General features: G+C 34.1%; 1 protein-coding gene across 2 annotated transcripts in view; it reads right to left on the bottom strand.

Annotated features, from left to right (window-relative positions):
- SPAG16 (sperm associated antigen 16) overlaps positions 1 to 22,225 on the bottom strand; it is a 1,014,588-nt gene that overhangs the window by 851,686 nt on the left and 140,677 nt on the right. For both annotated transcript variants that reach the window (XM_086719555.1, XM_086719554.1), the window contains one exon: positions 9,176 to 9,303. In XM_086719555.1, coding sequence (XP_086575681.1) covers positions 9,176 to 9,303 — 128 coding nt within the window. The remainder of the gene's footprint in view (positions 1 to 9,175; positions 9,304 to 22,225) is intronic.

Raw genomic sequence — 22,225 nt, 5'->3', positions numbered from 1 at the left:
CGTGTACCCCAATGTTTATAGCAGCGCTTTCAACAATAGCCAAATTATGGAAAGAGCCTAAATGTCCATCAACTGATGAATGGATAAAGAAGATGTGGTTTATATATTCAATGGAATACTACTTGACAATGAGAAAGAATAAAATCATGCCATTTGCAGCAACATGGATGGAACTTGGAGGGTATTATGCTGAGTGAAATAAGTTAGTCAGAGAAAGGACAGATATCGTATGTTTCCACTCATATGTGGATCTTGAGAAACTGAACAGAAGACCATGGCAGAAGGGAAGGGGGAATAAATAGATACAAACAGAGAGGGAGGGAGGGAGGCAAACCACAAGAGACTATGAAATACAGAGAATAAACTAAGGTTGGATGGGGGCATGGGGGAGAGGGAAAATGAGTGATGGGCATTGAGGAGGGCACTTGTTGAGAAGAGCACCAGGTGTTGTATGTAAGCCAAGTTGACAATAAATTATATTCATAAAAAAAGAAGGATTATTATAATGGCAGTAGAGGAGATAAGTTCTATTTGGAGGGACAACTGGAGGCAGAGAGAATAGTAGGTAGTTGTTGGGGGAGCTTAAGTGACATGATGGACTTTGATGGAAATGAATGGCTGCTCAACTCATTTTGGACATAGAATGCACAGTCTTAAGTGATTGACTGAATGTTGTAATAAGTGGTAAAAAGGACTTAAGATTTACAGATCATCTTAGGTGACTATATTGATGATAATGACACTAACCAAAGTGGGAGAAAGAAGAAGGGAAGGGTGAAGGGAAGGGAATGGTGGAAAAAGGGAATTGGCTTTGAGACCTGCTAAATTTGAGGTGCTCACAAGACATGCAAGTTGGAATGTCCTATTTTATGAAGTAGTCTGAATTAATAGTTATTGCCTTGAGATAATGTCAGTAGTTCTAATTAAATTCATTTAAATTTAAATAAAGTAGTTAAAATTGAATTCAGGCCATAAATATTGTTAAGTATGTTAGGTGTATAAGTCTAACCAAAAGTTCTATTATTTACTCTTAGATTACAAAACATTATTGATATGAAAAAAGTAGTAATGTAAAATGAATATGACAATTTCAACCTAGTCATGGCCATATAGAAAATTGCCAATAATGTTTAAGATTTAAACCTATCAGCACAAGCACTAATGTTTATAATCCATTCACCATGTAATTGTGAATAGCAAGAAAAAATAAATTATTAGATACCATCCCACATGCATCAACTTTACCATGTATTAAAGACAAGGTCTTCTCAAAGTTTAAGTGAGGCAACCCACCAAGCAATGGCAGAAATTGCTGGAACCACTGATTACTCATACTTCATCAAGTCTTACCATTTCTAATTATTTAAACTCAATTATGAGTATATATATGAATATAATATAGTTTGAAATACTAAATACTTTTTAAAAACAGATGCGTATATTATTGTGTGTGTGTATATATATATATATATATATGTATATATATATATATATATATTCATTCTAAACCATCTTCCCTGACATTCTATATTACAAAGATTAACATTTGTTTTTAACTTTCACTTCCCTTTTTGTTACACAGCAGGTAATAGGCAATACCAGTATTTAGCTAAGCAAGAAAGTGAATTGAGAGATGGTTTCCAAATTTACTGGAATATTATTACTGAAATGCCATTTCATGGAAATTTCACTTGACTTATCATAATAATACACTCCAGAAAAAGTTTTATGCAAAAACTAAATGATTTGTTTGCTCCAAAACCTAAAATTATGTGTGTCCTAAGGGAGACAAACATAGTTTTATTTTTACCAACCTTAGTTAATTGGTGGGATTTTTATATATTCTTGGCACTACAAATAATTGCCATATATAATTATAATATGTCCAACAATTCCTTCTAGTAAGTCACTGTGGTTATTACCATGAATCTAGATAATTAAAACAGAATGAAAAACTGTTATAGTCCCAGAAGGAGTCTTGTCTTGGAGTCTATGAAACGCTGGAATTGAAAATGCTTTGTGCATCATCTGTGACCAATGAAAAGACCTTTCCATAATTTTAGCTGTAAGCTGACCCAAAAAACAAATCAGAACACCTTCTGGAAGATGACAGCTGGTCAACAAACCAAAAGTGTCTGCACAAAGTTAGTTTAAGCTAAGGACAGTTACATGCAAGGGCATTGAAGACAATCTGAAATAAATTGAAAATCTAATCTCCTAATTAGATGATGTATTTATTCATGGAACACGCCCAAAAAGATAAACAGGTCATTAAAATGTATGTTTACATTTACTGTAAATCATGTACCTTTTCCTTCTTAAAAATTAATGGCATAAATATTATCATTATTTAATGGAAGCTAACTGAATACCTTATTATGTTGATAGCAAATCATAAAACCAGCAGAATATATCCTCATGGCATAAAGTGTTTAAAATTATTCTGTACACTAGTTATAAGTAATGATTACACACATTTTTATCTGTATGTAATGATTATCCTCCTAAGGAGAATTGTCTTGAAACTTCAAGAAACTGCAAGTTCTTTGCTTATTTGTTTGGAGAATATAAACATTATAACAATTACAATATCAATTAAACTTATTATAAATATGTATTATAAAATACCAGTTAAATGTATAGTTATAAAAATGATTTAATGGTTAATTTGAAAACTCACATTTTAAAAGATAACTAGCAGTTTCTTATAAACACATATAATTTATAGGCAAAACAATCAGAGAAATTAAGCTTTATATTGACCCATGTTGAAAAATTACATTTCTAAATGCCCTTTTCTTTTCTGCATTAAAAGCAACTTAGTCACTTTATCTTTATTTCCACAGAAGTGCATGGAATAGTACTGACATGGACCTAACCACTCGCCAGGTGGCACGCACAGTTGTGATTGTGTTCACAGCATGTTCTAAGGGCCCCATACAAATCTAAGCCTGCTTGGAAGTTTAATAGGCATCCCAAACATAACATGCCCAGCTCCATATTCCAAACCTTCCCCTCCCTTAGCTTGTCCCATAAAAATTAATAGTCACTGTATCTTCATTGGCTCTGACAAAAACCCTGGGACTCATCTTTAAATCCTCTCTTTCACCCCATATCCAGCTTATCAAAAAATACTATAGACTCTCATCAAAAAATAAAAATCTTACCATTTAGCCTCTATCCCATTGCATGCTGGCCCAGAATATCTTTACACATCTCTTGGATTATTGAAATTAGTTCCTAACCAGTCTGCCATATTCTATCTACCCTTAACCCCTCTGACAGTCTAATTTCCACACAGAAGTCACAGAGATCTTATGTAAATCAAATCAGGTAATTCTCAGAACCCTCCAGCAGTTTTCTAGCATTCTTGGAACAAAATTCAATGTCCTCTTTACTACCATCTAGAAGGCCCTAAAGTCACACCCTTTTTGGTCCCCAAGTACCTAATTTCATTTTCTCCTCTTCTCTCTAAGCTCACCTACTTTATTTATCCTGGATTCCTTGCTGAAACATTTTGGAGATGTTCTCTTCTTAAGGGTTTTGCATTTGCTGTTCCTCCAGCTCTAATTCTTGTCCTTAATTCTCCGTGTGTCTCACTTCCTCAGCTACTTCAAGTTTTTGTTATAGATCACCTTCTCAGAACAGTCCTGGATTTTCTCTTTAAACCTGAAGCCACCCTGCGCTCCATTTTCCTATGCCCTGCTTCATGTTTTTCTCTAGCACTTATGGCCAACAAATATATTGTAGCATAGATGTGTTCATTATTTGTTTATTACCTGTTCCTTACAACAAATTTAAGGCCCCGGGAACAGATTTCTGTGTATTTAGTTAACTGTCCAGAATAGTGACTGACAAATGCTCAATAATTTTTTCTTAAATGAATGAGTAAATATTAAAGTACCATCAATCTTTTAAAATTTGATTTCATTCATCTTACATAACCTAACTCATTTATTTTCATAGAAATATAGTGCATTTGTCAGGGCAATGAAAGCAGTACCACAGAAAAAGCTTGAAGAAGGTCAGGAACTCACCAAGCAACAGATGACTCAAGAACACACATTCCTTCCAGCATGTGGCTCACCACTTTCAAAGTCTTTTGATTTCAACTAGGAAAATGAGGATGGACAGAGTAGACAATACCAATGGAAGCCTAAGGGGTTGGACCTGAAAGTGGTATACACTGGCTTTGGTCAGAATTAGTAACACAGAGCTTCCATATAACCTTCCATATTCCATATAATCTCCCAACGGGCCCAAGGAAGAGAAGACTGGGTTGGTGAGCATCTAGCCAGGCTCTCCCACACATAAACTAGGAAAACACTAACATTCTTTTTTTTTTTTACTTTTATAAAATACTTTAAAATTTATGCTGCATACCTATGGAGAACCATGACAGAAATTAAGTAGAATGATGGGATTGTACATGGCCGGAGGAGTAGGAGTGAAATATTAGCTACATTTTTCAACAGCTGCTTCTCTGAGTAGGTGATATTTGAGCTGAGATATTAGAGATGAGAAAGCCAGACATGCAAAAATTAGAGATGCAACAACACAAGCAGAAAGAAGAGCTAGTATAAAAGCCCTGGGAAAGTATAAACTGTGGTATGTTTGCAAATAGTAGTGAGAAGACTGAAGTAGCTGAGGGTACTGGGGAGGGGATGTGAGGGAGCGCATGGCCCAAGAGGCAAGTAGGAGACAACTTGTAGAGCCTGATATGCCACAGTAGCAAGTTTACACTGTAAAACAAGGGGAAGACATTATTGTATTTAAAGAAGGGAATTTTGTGATCTGATTTATATTTTTAAAAGATCTGTCTGCTTACTGTGAAGTGAGTGAATTATTATAAGGTAAGGCAGGGTGAATTAGTAGGCTTTTTGCAATAGCACAGACTTGGAAAAATGTAAATGTATTCTGGAGGAAGCACCTATCAGACTCACTGGTAGAGCTAATGGTGGGAACCGAAGGGTGAGAGAATGAGCAATCCCAATGACTCCTAGGCCTTTAGCTTGAGTAAATTCACATACGTTCACATTTTGCTTTTACAAAAATAAGGAAGGTCAGAAGGCCATGTTTTCTGGCAGGAAAAAAAGAGATTTCTTTCTGGGCGTGACAATTTGGAAAAATCTATTAGATACCCAAGCTCAGGAGAGAAGTCAATGGTAGAGATATCAGCATGGGAATTATCAACACATGGAGAGTATTTACAGCCTGAGGATGGGAGAGGCCACCTGGAGAAGTGTATTAGTGAGAAGAAGAAGCTGTGCGCTGAGCCAGGGAGGAGTTGGGGAGGTGGAGTCTATCAACCAGAACTCTGGCAGAAGAGAACAGCCTCCTGAAGACGCTGAGCAGGACAGCTTGGGACTCAGCAGGAAAACCAGGGCCATAGAAATAATGAGAGTCAGGAGAGTAAAAGCAGGCGTGGCAGGTTGTAGTGACCGAATCTGAGAGGTAAAGAAGATGAGAACAGGTAAGTGGCACTGGCGGTGGGCACCACCGCTCAAAGGAGCAAATGACTGACAAAAGTAGTTTCAGAGGAGAGGAAAGAAAGGAAACTGAAGGGGAGAATACAGAAAGAACAAGTAGAGGCTGTTAGTTCCATCAGCACTTCTGCCAACCATTTTGATGAAAATGAGCCAGAGCAGCTTCTGAGGAAAGAGCATAGGTGCAGAAGGGGGTTGTCAGGTCAAGGGAAAAAAAAAAAAGTGTTTTTAACTAATGGGAGTTACTTAAGGATATTTTCTAGGTTGATAGGAATTATCCTGTGAGAGTAGAAAAAAGACATCTACCTAAATCACCACTTAAAAACTCTTAACTAATCTGATTTAAAATCCTGGTTCTTCAACCTATGAAATTGCACTCTATAAAAATGCAAATTAGTAAGACATTAAGAATCTTTAAATTATCTGGAATTAATATGCATTTATTTTATTTTGACCTTGTTAGAAAAACATAGTAAAAATAAATTTTAATAAATCTTGTTTTTCCAGGGAAAGAACATATAATTAACAAATTCCGCACTTAAGCACAATCTAATTATTTTGATATTTAAGTTTAAAGCAATTATCAGGGGGAAAATGATATTGATCAAACTCATAGGTTATATAGTTGTATGTTACTGGCAAACTTGTATGCCTTATTGTGAATACAGACACTATTTCCTCAGCATTTTTCTTTAAAATAATGCATGGCTTCTTCACTGTCTAGAGGTTTGCTTTTGGGTTAACCAGACCCGATACAAATTCTTTCTCTGTGATTCTCAAGATCTCTGAGCTGTGTATGTGTGTGAGAGAGAGAGAAATAGGGAAGATAATAAATTCCCTATAGAAACATAAAGGTCAAACATAGCGTGTATAAAGCAAAGCAGCTGAATCCTGGCATTTATAGATGCTTATTGTTATTACTGATATTCTTTTATTATTTATTATTATTATTATTATTATTATTATTTATTATTTTGATAAAGTTAAGGAACCTATACACCACAGAGGGAGAGCTTAATTTCCATTGATGGTAACTGACAAACAAAAATAAATAAACAGAAATTTATAAAACAAAAGTCTTTTCCTTATTCCTTAAAGAAATATATATATGAGTCAATAAACATTATATTAAAGAATCATAAAGTACAAAACCTTTGGGTGTGTATGTGGGGTCAGGGAGAGAGTGATTTGGTTTTAAAATTAAGAATAGAGAATATTAAATTATTTGAGCAACACAGAAAACTTACAATTTAATTTTATACTATGGTGAGTTAAGGGTTGGTGGTATAGAATGAGAATACAGAGAAAGAGGTAGAGTAAAATAAGTGGGGAGAGAAATAAGCGTGTGACAATGAAGAAATGGTGGTATGAAGAAGTAGCAACCAAGACAAACTGGAAATGAGTAAGACAGGCAACAAAAGGCTCAGGTAAATGAGTTGTCCCAAAGTCACAGCTTAATCTTCCTTTGAGGCATGTTACTCTAGAAAATTAGTGATTATTCTCTCTATTAGTGATTGATTGTTTTTTGTTTTGTTTTTGTTTTTTGTTTTTGCTTTTGTTTTAACTGCCTAACTTATAATGTTAGAATCTTCTTTCCTAATGAGCTAACTAGTGAAGATGGTGACAGAGAAATTATTCCCTGGGTTGCAGTAGTAGTTACCAGGGCAGCTGTTTTTCCAAAGGCTGGAAATAAATCAAGTTGAAATCCAGATTTTGTCTTTTACTAAAAGTTAAATATTTACCTCATTATCTTCTCTTCATTTTCATTTAATCGAAACTTTTCCCTTAACCTCCACTTAATGGTTGGATTGACCAGCATTTCTCATTTTCTCTGTAAACTATGCTAGTTGTGTTCACTGTGCCTCAACTACTCAGAGCTCTCAGACCACACCCAAGCAGACCAGCACAGGATACTCCCACCAGCTAACAGCCATGATTACAAAGAGTTCAAAGGAGTATTTTACTAACCCTCCTTATAAGTCAGTTGTGTTTGCTATGGTAAATGTAATTAAAAGACTAATCAAGGTGATGAAATATGAATGTGATAAATATGCTGTCAATGAAAATTAAATTAATACTATGGAAAGGTAAGATGATCATCTTCTGAGTGTCTGAAGTTCTTGTTTCAGATTAAGGAAATAACAAAATTGAAACTGTAAGTGATACATTATTGGTATAGCTTATGGAAGAGTGTAAAATTCCAATCAACAGTCAATCAAAGAAAAAGTCATGGCCTTCTTGTTTTCACTCTTATGTGGATCATGAGAAACTTAACAGAAACCCATGGGGGAGGGGAAGGAAAAAAAAAAAAGAGAGAGAGAGGTTAGAGTGGGAGAGAGCCAAAGCATAAGCGACTCAAAAAATGAGAACAAACTGAGGGCTGATGGAGGGTGGGAGGGAGGGGAGGTTAGGTGATGGGTATTGAAGAGGGCATCTTTTGGGATGAGCACTGGGTGTGGTATGGAAACCAATTTGACAATAAATTTCATAAATTAAAAAAAAAAGAAAAAGTCATGGCCTTACATCAAAAGACTGGCATGTGAATGCAAATGCACTATTTTAAGACAAAATACAATACATACTTCATGTTGAATGTATCTTTTTTATGGCTCCCTTACAAACAGACCTTTTCAGTTCAGTAACTTACTGGTTTTGGTCAGGGTAGATAAGATCATATCTGCTGTGCCCTTAAGATATCAAAGATAATAAATATTCTTGCTACATGGAAGTAATCAAACAAGTAGGGTTTAGAAAATAAATAACATATCCAGTCAGTGGGAGCAGAGAAAAGTTTGCAAATGAAAAAAAAAAAAAAAAAAAGTACTCACCACAGGTAAATGCATGTAAGTTATTGGAGTTGGTTAACATCTTATTTTGAGACATTTTTCCTCATTAAATATAACAGGAACAATTATATAATGTTTGCCATACATTTTTTACAAGCCTAAAATTTCCTGAAGATTGATGACATAAATTTAGCAATATATGAACAAATGTAACAAAAGAATATTACTTACCTAAACCATAATCCAAGTGATATATCCATGATCACATCCTAAAAGCTTACCACTTACTAAACTTTTAATAACCACAGAACTATATCATAGAACGTATATATATGCAGATTGCCCATGTTAATATTTATCTTGAAAACTGAATACCAGTGTAAAATTTTAAGATATAAAATAGGTATGAATATAAATATGCAGATTCAGAAAAGAATGCATTTAATAAATACCAAGTAATAAGTTTTGTCTTTCAACTGATAGGATTGTGGTTCACAAAACTAGTCCTCAAAACAAAATAAACGATTTGTTAATGAGGAAAAAACATACATTGATAATAAGTAAATAATCAAATGAAATCCTTAGTTGCTGAGATCCCATATTTAGAAGAAATCCTACAAACATCTCTAGAAATTAGTTGTGCTTTCTTTTAACCCTGAACTACAACCTTTACAATAAACATACACAATAGTGCACTTAGTCTGTACTGCCACCAAGTGCCTAAAGCAATTAGTTTTAAGTTTCTTGCAGCAGCTATAAGCAGATTCTTTTGCTGTTATGAGTAGCAATTTGGAAACGGGCTAAGAGCAAATCACTTCAACCATGAATGGCTATAAGAGCCACACAATTTAGACATGACAACAAAATCTCAAAGGCATTAATAAAAAACATCAAGAATCCTACCAGCTCACTGGAAGTTCATGAAGTCTAAAAATGTTATTCAGCTTGTAGTCAACTTTTGCTGGACAAATATTTTCTTTATATAAATACAGGTTTGGATTTGGTTGCATATCTGTGGGAAATTCTGAATCCTAGATAAAAAAGAAAAAGCAAGAGCTATGTGCAAAATAGGCATATCACTGTACACACTGATACAGTCTTATTTATAATTCTATCTTATTTAATATTAAATTATAACAAATATTACCAGTATATTCCCTCAGGACTTACCATAAGTCCTTAATTTCCTATTTTAGTTTGAGAAAACATGCAAAAAAGATAAAATGTTAAATAAGGCACATATCTATTTATATAAGTTTAAACTGCATGCTACATGGTAAAAATTATTTTAAAACACACCACTATTAAATTACAGTGAAGCACAATATAGCACTTTCTTATATTATTGGTCAACTGTCCTTTTTCAGAAAGTTTCCATCCCCAGCAGTAATGTCAGCAAAATCTGTGATTATTCTTATACTCCTTTTGTCCTCCATAAATGGTAAACCAAAAACATTTTTAATTGGGAAACAAAGTAATTATGTATGTTATTTGATTAATCATGGTATTCTTCTTTAAACCTGAGGACGCAGGGCTAATTTAAAGGCACTTACTAAAAGTAAAAGATTTCTGTCTTAATCACTTTAAATCTCACATACATTAGAATCCACATCTGCCAAGCAAATTGTAACTGGAGATCAAAGATGATTTTTAGTCCATGAGAAAGTAAGCTCCCCTCAGCAGAAGGAGGATATACTATGAACAGGCACTTTTTATTTTAATTTGTTTAGTTTTTTTTTATTTTTGAGAGAGAGGGAGACACAGAATCCCAAAGCAGGCTCCAGACTCTGAGCTGTCAGCACAAAGCCCAACACGAGGCTTGAAGTCATGAACCATGAGATCATGACTTGAGCCAAACTCGGACGCTTAACCGACTAAGTCACTCAGGCACCCCAGCACAGGCACTTAATTAACATGGATGCATTAATTGCTCAATTCCACAGGAAAAAAAGGAAGTAATCAATCCACTTACACTTAATGCTTTAAAATTACCTTTAGAGAGGGAGGTATATCATTTGTGTACTCATTCATTTATTCCAAAAATATCTGTCAGTGCTACTTTAGGCATAAAGCAGGCATACTTAGGCATAAGGAATCCACTAATGAACAAAGATAAAAAGTCTTGCCCTTGTGGAGGTTACATTGGAGTTGGAAAATGATAAAAACCAATTTTCATAAAGAAGAATTTTTCTGATAAACAAAATAATATACATTCACATAGAAATATCATGCATTCAGGGGCTGGGTGGCTCAGTCAGTTATGTGTCCAACTCTTGATTTCATCTTAGGTCATAATCTCATGGTTCTTGAGATCAAGCCCTGTGTTGGGCACTGTGCTAATAGTGCGGAGTCTGCTTGGGATTGTTTTTCTGCTACTACTCTCCGGCTCACGCATGTGCAGTCTCTCTCAAAATAAATGAATAAACTAAAAAAAAGAAAAGAAAAGAAGTATCATGCATTCCATATACTACCAAGAAAAAAGGAAAGGATATCTTATTCTCACCATACAAATATAATTGCTATTAGCACTTTGATGTAATAATTTGCCTCTAATTTTTTACAAAATTGAGACCATGCTCTATTATCCACCCTCCATTTTTCATTTAACATTATACCACTGCATTTTCTAGTCTATTCTGAAAGTACCATATTGTTTTTAACATTTAGCTATTTTTATTTTCCTTACATTATCAGTGCCATGAACAGCTTTCTGTCTATAAATCTGCATTTCACTGATTATATCCTTAAAGTGTAAATAAATAATTCAAATAAAATAGGGGCGCCTGGGTGGCTCAGTCGGTTGAGCGACCAACTTCGGCTCAGGTCATGATCTCACGGTTTGTGAGTTTGAGCCCTGCGTCAGGCTCTGTGCTGACAGCTCAGAGCCTGGAGCCTGCTTCTGATTCTGCGTCTCCCTCTCTCTCTGACCCTCCCCCACTTGTGCTCTGTCTCTCTCTGCCTCAGAAATAAACATTAAAATTTTTTTTTTAATTGTAAAATAAAATAAAATAAATACTTAACAAAAAACATGATACCTCTTCATAGACTGCTTTTCAGAAAGGTTATGTGAATGTATATGCTGCCTGTCATATAATACTGTGTGCAATTCACCGCAACTTTGTTAATGCTATATACACATATATACACATACTTCCTCATGTTTAAAATAATACATTCTGTAAGATACTTCTTTGACTAATATTTATCATTGAGCATCTATTACATGACAGGCACTAGTTTTAGCTCTTATGTCATTGGACAAAATAGACAAAACCCCCTTCCTTGTGGAGATTACACTCTAGTGTGAGGACACCAAATAATAAACATGTAAACTATATTATATCTATATGCTAAAAAGTCTAAGGGAAAATTGTTGTTAATTCATATTTAAAAAAACTATTTTATTGACATTTCTTAATTGATTAGGTTTAAGTTTTGGGTTTCTTATTTCTTGCTTTACTTCTTTTTTTTCTGAACTGTATGTTTATGCCTTTTGCCCATTTTTCTATTGTTATGATAATTCATTTTAATAATGTTGCTTGGGTTTGAAATGGAGGCAGGATAAATTATTATGCTATAAAATATGGCAAAGTGAATCAGAATCCAGTCTTATATAATTTTTTGACTCCATGGAAAATCTAGAACCATAAACTTATTATCTGCAGCAATTTTTACAAGCAATCATTATTTTTAAACCAATCATTATATAAAACTAATACAATGAGACATTTAATAAAACCTAATCAACTAGGCTTAATAAAAACCAAATCAGCTACATCCTATTTGGTGTAGCCGAAAAGAATACCTGAACAAGTATTTAAAAGAAAATTTATAAGAGTAGCAAAGGCCTAGAAACAGCAATCCTATCTAAACATAAATGCACTTGCAGAGGCAAAATGTAAGAACCCTTCTATTGCCCAGCATGTAAACCGAAATATTCCAGGAAACAAAAGCAAATAAAAAGTCAGGCAGGACCAGTGAAGCAAATGCAGGATTCATAAATAAGGACTATGCATAGAGAACAGAGGGAATAAAATAAATTTTAAAACTGTTCTTTCAAATGACATAACCATTATTATTTCTTTGTATTGACAAAGTACAACTGCAGGGCACAGCTAAGTTCTCAATAATATACTTTGATAGGTCAGCAGTTCTTTTACTCTGCCCACCCTTTGAAATCATCAGGCAGTTTTTTAAAAATACAAATTCTACTGGATCCCACCCCAGACCAATTAAGTAATAATTTCCAAAGGTAAGGCTCTGACATTGGTATTTAATTTAAATTTCCCCATGTGAAATAAAAGTCAGGATTGAAAATCCTGGCTTTCCCTAGTGATTCAGTTCCACTACATACTAGCATGAGAATTTAGTCAAGCTATTTAACAAACTTTTTAGGATGCATTTTTCCATTGGTAAACTACAATCAAAATTACACCCGATTAATAGGCTGCTGTGAGTAGTAAGTGAGATAATCTCTGTAAAGCAGTAATCACATGCTTGGTACCTAATAAATCCTTAATAATAATTAGCTATTTCTGTGGATATTTATATTGCTGCAATTAGTGGCACATTTTAATTTCAACTGCTTAGTAATTTCATTATGAATTATGTCATACTCTATTTATAATAAAATATTTTATATTACTCAAATTTCAGGTTTAATATTCTCCTGGGATATAGATTGAAATAGATAGTAATATGATCTCACCTGTCAGAATCCTAGTCCTATATCTAGTTAACTGTTGGTTACCTCTATTTGTCCCAGCTTCAATAATAAAAGGAATTCTTGCTTCACTGGCCAGCCAGTCGGAATCAAATACAGTCTTGCTCCTTATATTCAAAGGATGAAAAACCTGATGGGTAACTGTGGGGAAATGGGTTCTACATACATAAATGGATTAGAAAAAAATCTTAGGGCAGAAAGTCGCCACCACAGGCGAAAGTGCCCGAGGTTAGCTAGCGAGATACTGTAACAGGATCACGAGTAAATTGTTAGATAACCTGAAGGAAATTACTTTCCATCTGATGCCAATACACTCCACTTGCCCCCAGACCCTTTGCTTCTTATACACACAGGTTAATGATTAGTGTCTGATTGTTTTCTCCACGTTCACATGTGTAAGATCTTATTTTCTTCACGTTCACTAGTGGGTAATATCTTCTGTTTTCTTCATGTTCATCACGTGGGTAATATCTTGTGAGCTCAATAAATATAGAGACAAAACCGCTGTTTGGGGCTTTTGTCTCCTCCTATACATTAGCCTCTCTTGTATTCAATTCTGCATCTGCTCTCTTGCTTGAAAAGAAGAAACTCCAGACTCAGAGTCTTCAACAGGTAACTCTTCCTCTGTTTTGGTGATGTATCAATTAGGCATCCCCTGTATCTATCCTTATTAGGAAGCCAAACTATCTATTTGGCCTCATATCAGAGTGTCTTAGGTACTTAGGCTTTTTCCAGGTCCTGTATCTATGCCATTTAACTCATGTCTGCTTCTCTATCTTGTTCTTTGCTTTCCTTTGACCTGACATTCAAGGGAATTACTCAGACCAATTTTGAACCTGAAGTTCAAGATTATTCACTCAAGCATTCACTCAACATTTGAATGTTTATTCTGTATGGTACTATGTTACTTACCTTACTTAACAGTAAGGTACCTTACTTAACAGGTACTATGTTAATTACCATACCAAAAAACAAGTGGAAGACTCTCCTTCCATTGAAGGATTCACAGTCTCATGAAGGAACAGAATAAATGAAAAACTACATCATTGAGAAAACCTAGAGTAGAAACATGCAGAAGATATTAAGGTGAAAAAATAAGGCGTAAATCTATTGGAATGAAGTAGATATACAATTGGGCAAATTGGAAATATCTACTGAAATAAAAACTGACTTGTTTTTTCTAGTGGTTCCACTGCTAGGCATTGGCCTTATGGATATTTTCACAAAGGTTTCCCAAATTACATATGCAAGTTTTCTATTTTTTTAATTTAATTTTGTGGTTTCTGTTTTGTTTTCTAATCTGTAGTATTTCTTACAATATTGGGTATTTAAAACAATCTAATTGTGTATTCGTATACTGATTTATTTTAATATATTTTAATCACAGTACAATTCTTGTATACTACATAAAATAGAATGAGGTATTTGCAGAACTTATATAACCCTAGTGTACCAGTATGGCCTTGTTGATTGTTATAATATTAAAAAAAATATTCATACTACTTGGAAAACAGCTGATACCCCGAGCATGTCTTCCATGTTCCTCTCTACCACTGACCCTAGCCCCTACTTTGGGTACTAACCCTTGTTCCCAATTTATTCACCATCATGCCCTAATTAAAGTAATTTCTAGCACACCTGGGCCTCCAGGACCTTTCTCCCATCCCACATCCAGCATCTATTCTGATTGGTCAATGCCCATGTTATAATGGTTGTTAACTATTTTGAATATCACTTAGAATTTTTATGTATTTATAGAGAATAAGCTCTGTGATATATTATTTTTTAAGCTCTGTGATATATTATTAACTTAAAAAAGAAATTTACAGAAGAGCATATAAATAAAATCATCCCATTTTTATAAAGTAAAAAAGATCTACATTGGTAAGCACTGATGTATATATAACACATTTTTAGAGAGAGAAACTTAACAACGGTCAACAAATGGATATCAAAACAAAGAGAAGAGAATTATTTACCTTTAATTTTATATCTTTATTTACTGTTTGAATATTTTACATGAACATGTATTGTTTTTTTCTTAAATTTTAAAATATAGAAATCTATATAAGGAAATCAGTCCTACGTATATGAAATGCTCTTTAATTTGTACCTAGTATTTTCAAACCAGCACTTAACTGGATATAATTTAGTTAAAAACCCAGATTTAAATGACTATTTAAATAAATCAAGTTTGGTAGGTGTAGCAGAGGCTATTGAAAGCTCTTCTGCATTTCTCTGCCTCCCTTGCAGTTAAACAGAGTTAAAGTGATTGGATTTTGAAACAGGATATAAGTAGAAATGATGTAAGCCACTTCCAGTCCTAGCCTTGAAACATCCTGACGTAGTGCACCATTTTTCTTTTCCTGTCACAATGACTTTGGAGAATTATGTAGATGACAGATGGTGTAGATGACAGATAGCTGCCCACATCCCAGAGTCACTGAATGGAGGAGAGTCACACACAGTCACACCATCCACAAGTTACAAATGAACCTTTCTTGAGACAGGACTATAGATTTTCATCTCTCTTGCAGCAGCAGCTAATGTTGTTTACACTGACCAATATAGTTAGGGAATGATTATGATTAATTATTGGCCATTTACATTAATTTTTAAAAATTTAAAGGTAAAGGATGAATGTTTTAAGATAGATACTGGATTAAATAAATGCCTCATCAGAACAGATTTTAATGTATTTTTTGTCTTCTTGTCTTAAATCCCCATGTGGAGAGGAATTTACCAAAAATGGAGAAGTTTTTTCAGGCTTCTGTGCCCTCATTATTTCACTTATCATTCAAGTAGTCCATGCCTGCTGACAAACTTCACGCATCACCATCTAGTAAATGACTGACAACTGACATTATCAGCATGACTTCATTGAGCTAATTGACATTCACAGTCTAAGTATGAAAATGGAAGTGGGTCAGGGCAAACCTTCCTTATTTAGGTATTTGTTCAGTTTCTTGATGTTTATATTTGTTTGTATTATTGTGGCCTTAGATTGTAGGGAGAAGGATTATAGTTATAAAGTGCTGTTTTCATAGGTACTTAACCATTTGTGATCTAAGTTCCTAATTATTCTTTAAAGTTTCTACTCTAAATGACTATATGAAGCAAAATAGTTTTAACTATGTTAAAGCTATCACTAAGTTCTGTTTTACTTTGATTCATATCAAATTAGACTAAAAAGCCTAGCAAAAAATAAAATGTACAACCAATAACTATCAGTTGGAAACTCCTCTACTTGATCATATTTTTAGAGTATATTTCTAGACTAAACTGCTTATTTGTGCCACCAACCAATAGAACAAAGATTTATTTGATTTAAAAACACAAGAAATGACAATTAGATTTATACTATTGCTGAGTATATATAGGATTTTTCATGAAAGGAATTATTTTAAGAAACACCTTTAGGATACAAAAATTGAGAAGCTTAGAAAAAATTAACAGCAAATACAAAAATTGACAAGCTTAATTTGTCAAAAAAAAGTCAAACAAGTGTATATTTTTTACTATGTTGAATAATAATGAATATTATTTGAGAACTAACTTCTATTAGCCAATTTTAGTGGTTCTCAAAGAGTGTTCCTCTGACCAGAACACCAGCATTAGCTGGGAACTAATTTAAAATGCTAATTCTCAAGTCAGAGCCCAAATTTACTTCATCAGGAACTCTGGGAATGAAGCTCAGCAATCTAGGTCTCAGTCTCCGGGTGATTCTGATATTTGCTCAAGTTTGAGAACCACTGAAGTATCTGATTAACAACCCATTTTTCAAATTTTAGCAAACTTAACTAAGAGATTTATAAAGCATATCTGTAAGAATAAATTTAATAGGCACAATCTATATGCCACATAATGAGAACCAGAGAAAAAGAACAAATTGTATTTAATATTTTAAAGTCTCTAATGTCAAAATGAATTTACATTTATCAATAAAACAATTGTAATGCACAGAAATTTATGATTCATTATACCCTTTTATTATTTGTCTCCCTGAAATGTCATCAAAAGAACATAATCAAACACTAGCCTGTAAAGAAGCATCTAAAAAGTCCTTAATATTTTTTTAAAGAAAAAAGACTTCTATTTTCCATTCATCATATATAATAATTTTTCTTTATATAACTATTCTCATTTTATTTTATTTTTTTTAAGTATGGTCCATGCCTAGCATGGAGCTCAATGCAGGGCTTGAAATCAAGACCCTGAGATCAAGACCTGAACTGAGATCAAGTCAGATGCTTAACCGACTGAGCCACCCAGGAGTCCCTTAACTATTCTCATTTTAAATAGTCCACTTATCATTAAACTTAGGGAAGGAACACATAAGAAGAGCAATGAAGCTTTTATTGTTAAGATTAACATTAAAAATAATAGTAGCTAACATTTATTTAAAAACCTGTAACTATCTTAAATCCTCCCAACAGTTCTGCATATTGACTATCATCTCTCTTTTACAGATGGACAAATAGTGGAGCTCAGGTAGAATAATGATGAACTTGTCCAAGTTCTGGGACCAGGAATCAGATTCCCCTGGTTTCAGAGCCTGAGTTATTTCTTCTTTGCCCACATCTCCAGTAATTTTATCAGTATTCTTATACCTCCTGCTGGAAACTGTTAACTAAGATCCATTGATAAAATACTTAAAACCTGACTTTTCCTCCAGATTAAAAGAATCATTTGGCTTGACTAAGAGTAAAAACAAACAAGAGTTCCTGGAATTGCTAAAGGGAATACCACATCCATCTGCAATTTTTAGAAACTTGGAAACTTTTCTTGACTCAGGCTTGGGGGTGAGGAGGAGGTGGAAGCGGGACGAACAGTAAAATGTACGTCACTTTCATTACAACATTGCCATACAAGGTAATTTATGTTTGCCATTTTACAGATGGGTAAAATTGGGCTAAAAAAAAAATGATCTCTTTCCCAACGGCATGGATAAGGAACCTCAAATTAAAATCCAAGTGAGTTTGACTCCAAAATTATTTTAATTATAGCATATTTTCCCAGTTTTTTTAATTAAAAAAATAAAACTTCTAACTTCTTTTTATTAATGGACTTCTTGAACAGAACAATATAAAGATCATGAAATATTTTCTTAGTGGCTTGGTAATCATTATGAACACTACCATTGAGTAATACAACTTTGCCTAGTTTTTAGTTTTCTGTCTCCTTCTAATCATAATAATTACAGTAATTTCTGCCCTTTTCTTAATCCCCTTCTCCTGCTGTTTCTAATCTGCTATAGGCCACAAAATACCACAATTAAATCTACTAAAAATATTATCTTAACAATGCCGGTAAGGCTCCGCATTAGGACCTTCTACACAGGAGCATGGTAGTTTTCAATGCAGGTCACTGTCTCTGGTGAAATCCCCATGTCATTTGATTCCTTTGAGGTGTGAGTCTACATTTGGATGACCAAGTCTCCAGAAGACTCGGTATGAATTATTCAGTAGAAGTTGTTGTGAAAATTGGTTTAACTATTTGAGAAGAAAATGTAGAACACTGAATCTCATCCTGCTCCCACATTAATTCCAGATGGATTTGAGTTCAATGTTAAAAAAATAAAAAATCATAAAATACACAGAAAGGACATATAAGTAAATATTTATATGATCTGGGAATACAGAAGCCCTTCTAAGCATAACATTAAAGAAAAAAAATGTGAAGTAGGAGACAGTTATATTTGATTACGTAGTTTTTTAAACTTCTAAAAGAAAAAAAAACTGTAAGAAAAATGTTAGTGTTTAAATACCAAATATAATTACATATAAACAGATTTTAAAATCAATCATTAAAACTAAACTCTTTCAAAGAAAAATGTACAGAGATCATGGTTACACAAGTCACCCAAAAAGTAATCAGTAAACATGTAAAAAGATTCAGTCTCACTAATCATTAAATAAATACAGATTAAAATAACAAATGAGATGTTATTCATTTGCAAATCGGTAAATGACCAAATACCTTCTATCAGTAAGTCTATTTCTAAAAATATATTCTAAGAAAATATTCAAACCAATGTGCTAGGATAAGTACATGAAAATATCTATGAGCTATTACTTACTATACTGAAGCACTTAAAACACCTAACTCCTAATAAAAAGGGATTGGTTAAGTGAACTACAGAATACTATGAATCCAGGTAATAAGACACTATGTAGCTATTAATAATTGTATTCACAAAAAGAAAAAAACACTTGTATTCTACAAGTATAAAAAATATTTATAAGATATCCACGTAATTTACAGGGCATATGCATGATATATCTATACATATAAATTTGCAACTAGAAGAAAGTGTCATAATATTAATAGTAACTAAGTCTTTATGCTTTTTATTTTATTTTGTATTCATCTCTGCATTTTCAAACACAGCTGGGTTCTCATCCTTTTATTTCTCTTGAAGCCATCCTCCTGACTTCCATAGTCCCCAGGAGCCTAAAAAGATGCTAATCAAAATCCAAGCAGGATTCAAGGAGGTCATGGGGTCATTCATACAGTATCTAGTTATGACTTATATGTAGCTATTAAAATACAGCTGTTTATTTTCCCAATGGTTTTAAAAACCAGTCAATTTACTATTGTAAGAAAATTCTTATAACATCTTTTTAAATTCTGTTTGACACAAAAATGTAAGCAGTTAATTCAAAGATGACAAATGTCAATGAACTGAACATTTTCCAGTAAAGAACATAATCTATTTAGGTTTGTAAAGTAAGGCAATTCTCCACTAACTGTTTTATCTGAAAAAGGATGAAGAATTTCTAAACCTTTATTATTTCCCCCACTTAGCCTCATGTAAACTCAAATTGATAGACAGAAATTTCGATGACTTTTAGATTATATTCCTTTAACTATAATTTTCATTTAAATAAACAGTTGTGTAATCTCTATGAAGCAGAGACCAAGAATAAGCCTTATAAAGGTTAAATTTTCCTGAAGACATATCTGACACCAGCTAGAAATTGCTAAATTGGGTGGCTTGTCTAGTTCCATTCACTGACTAATATATTGTCTAGTTGGCAGACTTCCAAAGTGAGGAATAAGCATGCATTTTTGTAATTGAAATTGCAACATTTAGCTTAGCTATCTTATCCTGACTTTAATGTTGTTAAATTAATCATTATAATTTAATAAAAAAATATTGTCATCCAATTTTTCATTTTGATAAAGCCTGTTATGCAATAATGCAAACACCTAAAAGCATCCATTATATATTACATGCAAAATATACCTAGACAATAAATTATAACTTTTGGTTTACACTATTATAATCACATAAAAGTGCTGCAAACTCAAAAATATTCAAAGGGAGGATGAATGAAATGAAGAGACAGGAAGCAGAAAGCACATGAAGGTTTAGAAAAGTGCACCATAATGATGACAGAAGTGACCATTTCTGACAGTGCCAGACACTGAAGCAGTGCAAGGCAATGTTTTATGCAAATGTAAATTAAGTGGAGCCACTTCTGAAAATGGTGCCTCTGTTTTCTTTTTTTTTTTTTTGTGTGTGTTTTAAATTTTTTATTAGCCTTTTGTAATCTTTAATGAGACAAATTTGGAATCTTGAAGCCTGTTGGAAGCTTCTTCATACCAATTAACATAGGTGTCCCATTCTGTTTAATTTGGCAACTCTTATTTTCTTTTTTTTTTTATTTTTTTTTTTTTATTTATATATGAAATTTATTGTCAAATTGGTTTCCATACAACACCCAGTGCTCATCCCAAAAGGTGCCCTCCTCAATACCCATCACCCACCCTCTCCTCCCTCCCACCCCCCATCAACCCTCAGTTTGCTCTCAGTTCTCAACAGTCTCTTATGCTTTGGCTCTCTCCCACTCTAACCTCTTTTTTTTTTTTTTTCTTCCCCTCCCCCATGGGTTCCTGTTAAGTTTCTCAGGATCCACATAAGAGTGAAACCATATGGTATCTGTCTTTCTCTGTATGGCTTACTTCACTTAGCATCACACTCTCCAGTTCCATCCACGTTGCTACAAAAGGCCATATTTCATTTTTTCTCATTGCCACGTAGTATTCCATAGTGTATATAAACCACAATTTCTTTATCCATTCATCAGTTGACGAACATTTAGGCTCTTTCCATAATTTGGCTATTGTTGAGAGTGCTGCTATGAACATTGGGGTACAAGTGCCCCTATGCATCAGTACTCCTGTGTCCCTTGGATAAATTCCTAGCAGTGCTATTGCTGGGTCATAGGGTAGGTCTATTTTTAATTTTCTGAGGAACCTCCACACTGCTTTCCAGAGCGGCTGCACCAATTTGCATTCCCACCAACAGTGCAAGAGGGTTCCCGTTTCTCCACATCCTCTCCAGCATCTATAGTCTCCTGATTTGTTCATTTTGGCCACTCTGACTGGTGTGAGGTGATACCTGAGTGTGGTTTTGATTTGTATTTCCCTGATAAGGAGCGACGCTGAACATCTTTTCATGTGCCTGTTGGCCATCCGGATGTCTTCTTTAGAGAAGTGTCTATTCATGTTTTCTGCCCATGTCTTCACTGGGTTATTTGCTTTTCGGGTGTGGAGTTTGGTGAGCTCTTTATAGATTTTGGAGACTAGCCCTTTGTCCGATATGTCATTTGCAAATATCTTTTCCCATTCCGTTGGTTGCCTTTTAGTTTTGTTGGTTGTTTCCTTTGCTGTGCAGAAGCTTTTTATCTTCATAAGGTCCCAGTAATTCACTTTTGCTTTTAATTCCCTTGCCTTTGGGGATGTGTCGAGGAAGAGATTGCTACGGCTGAGGTCAGAGAGGTCTTTTCCTGCTTTCTCCTCTAAGGTTTTGATGGTTTCCTGTCTCACATTCAGGTCCTTTATCCATTTTGAGTTTATTTTTGTGAATGGTGTGAGAAAGTGGTCTAGTTTCAACCTTCTGCATGTTGCTGTCCAGTTCTCCCAGCACCATTTGTTAAAGAGACTGTCTTTTTTCCATTGGATGTTCTTTCCTGCTTTGTCAAAGATGAGTTGGCCATACGTTTGTGGGTCTAGTTCTGGGGTTTCTATTCTATTCCATTGGTCTATGTGTCTGTTTTTGTGCCAATACCATGCTGTCTTGATGATGACAGCTTTGTAGTAGAGGCTAAAGTCTGGGATTGTGATGCCTCCTGCTTTGGTCTTCTTCTTCAAAATTACTTTGGCTATTCGGGGCCTTTTGTGGTTCCATATGAATTTTAGGATTGCTTGTTCTAGTTTTGAGA

Source organism: Puma concolor, chromosome C1 (genome assembly GCF_028749965.1).
Source record: "Puma concolor isolate L17-30 chromosome C1, mPumCon1.1.hap2, whole genome shotgun sequence".
Taxonomy (NCBI): Eukaryota; Metazoa; Chordata; class Mammalia; order Carnivora; family Felidae; genus Puma; species Puma concolor.
The sequence above is the reverse complement of the archived record's forward strand: the minus strand, read 5'-3'. Positions and strand labels throughout refer to the sequence as shown.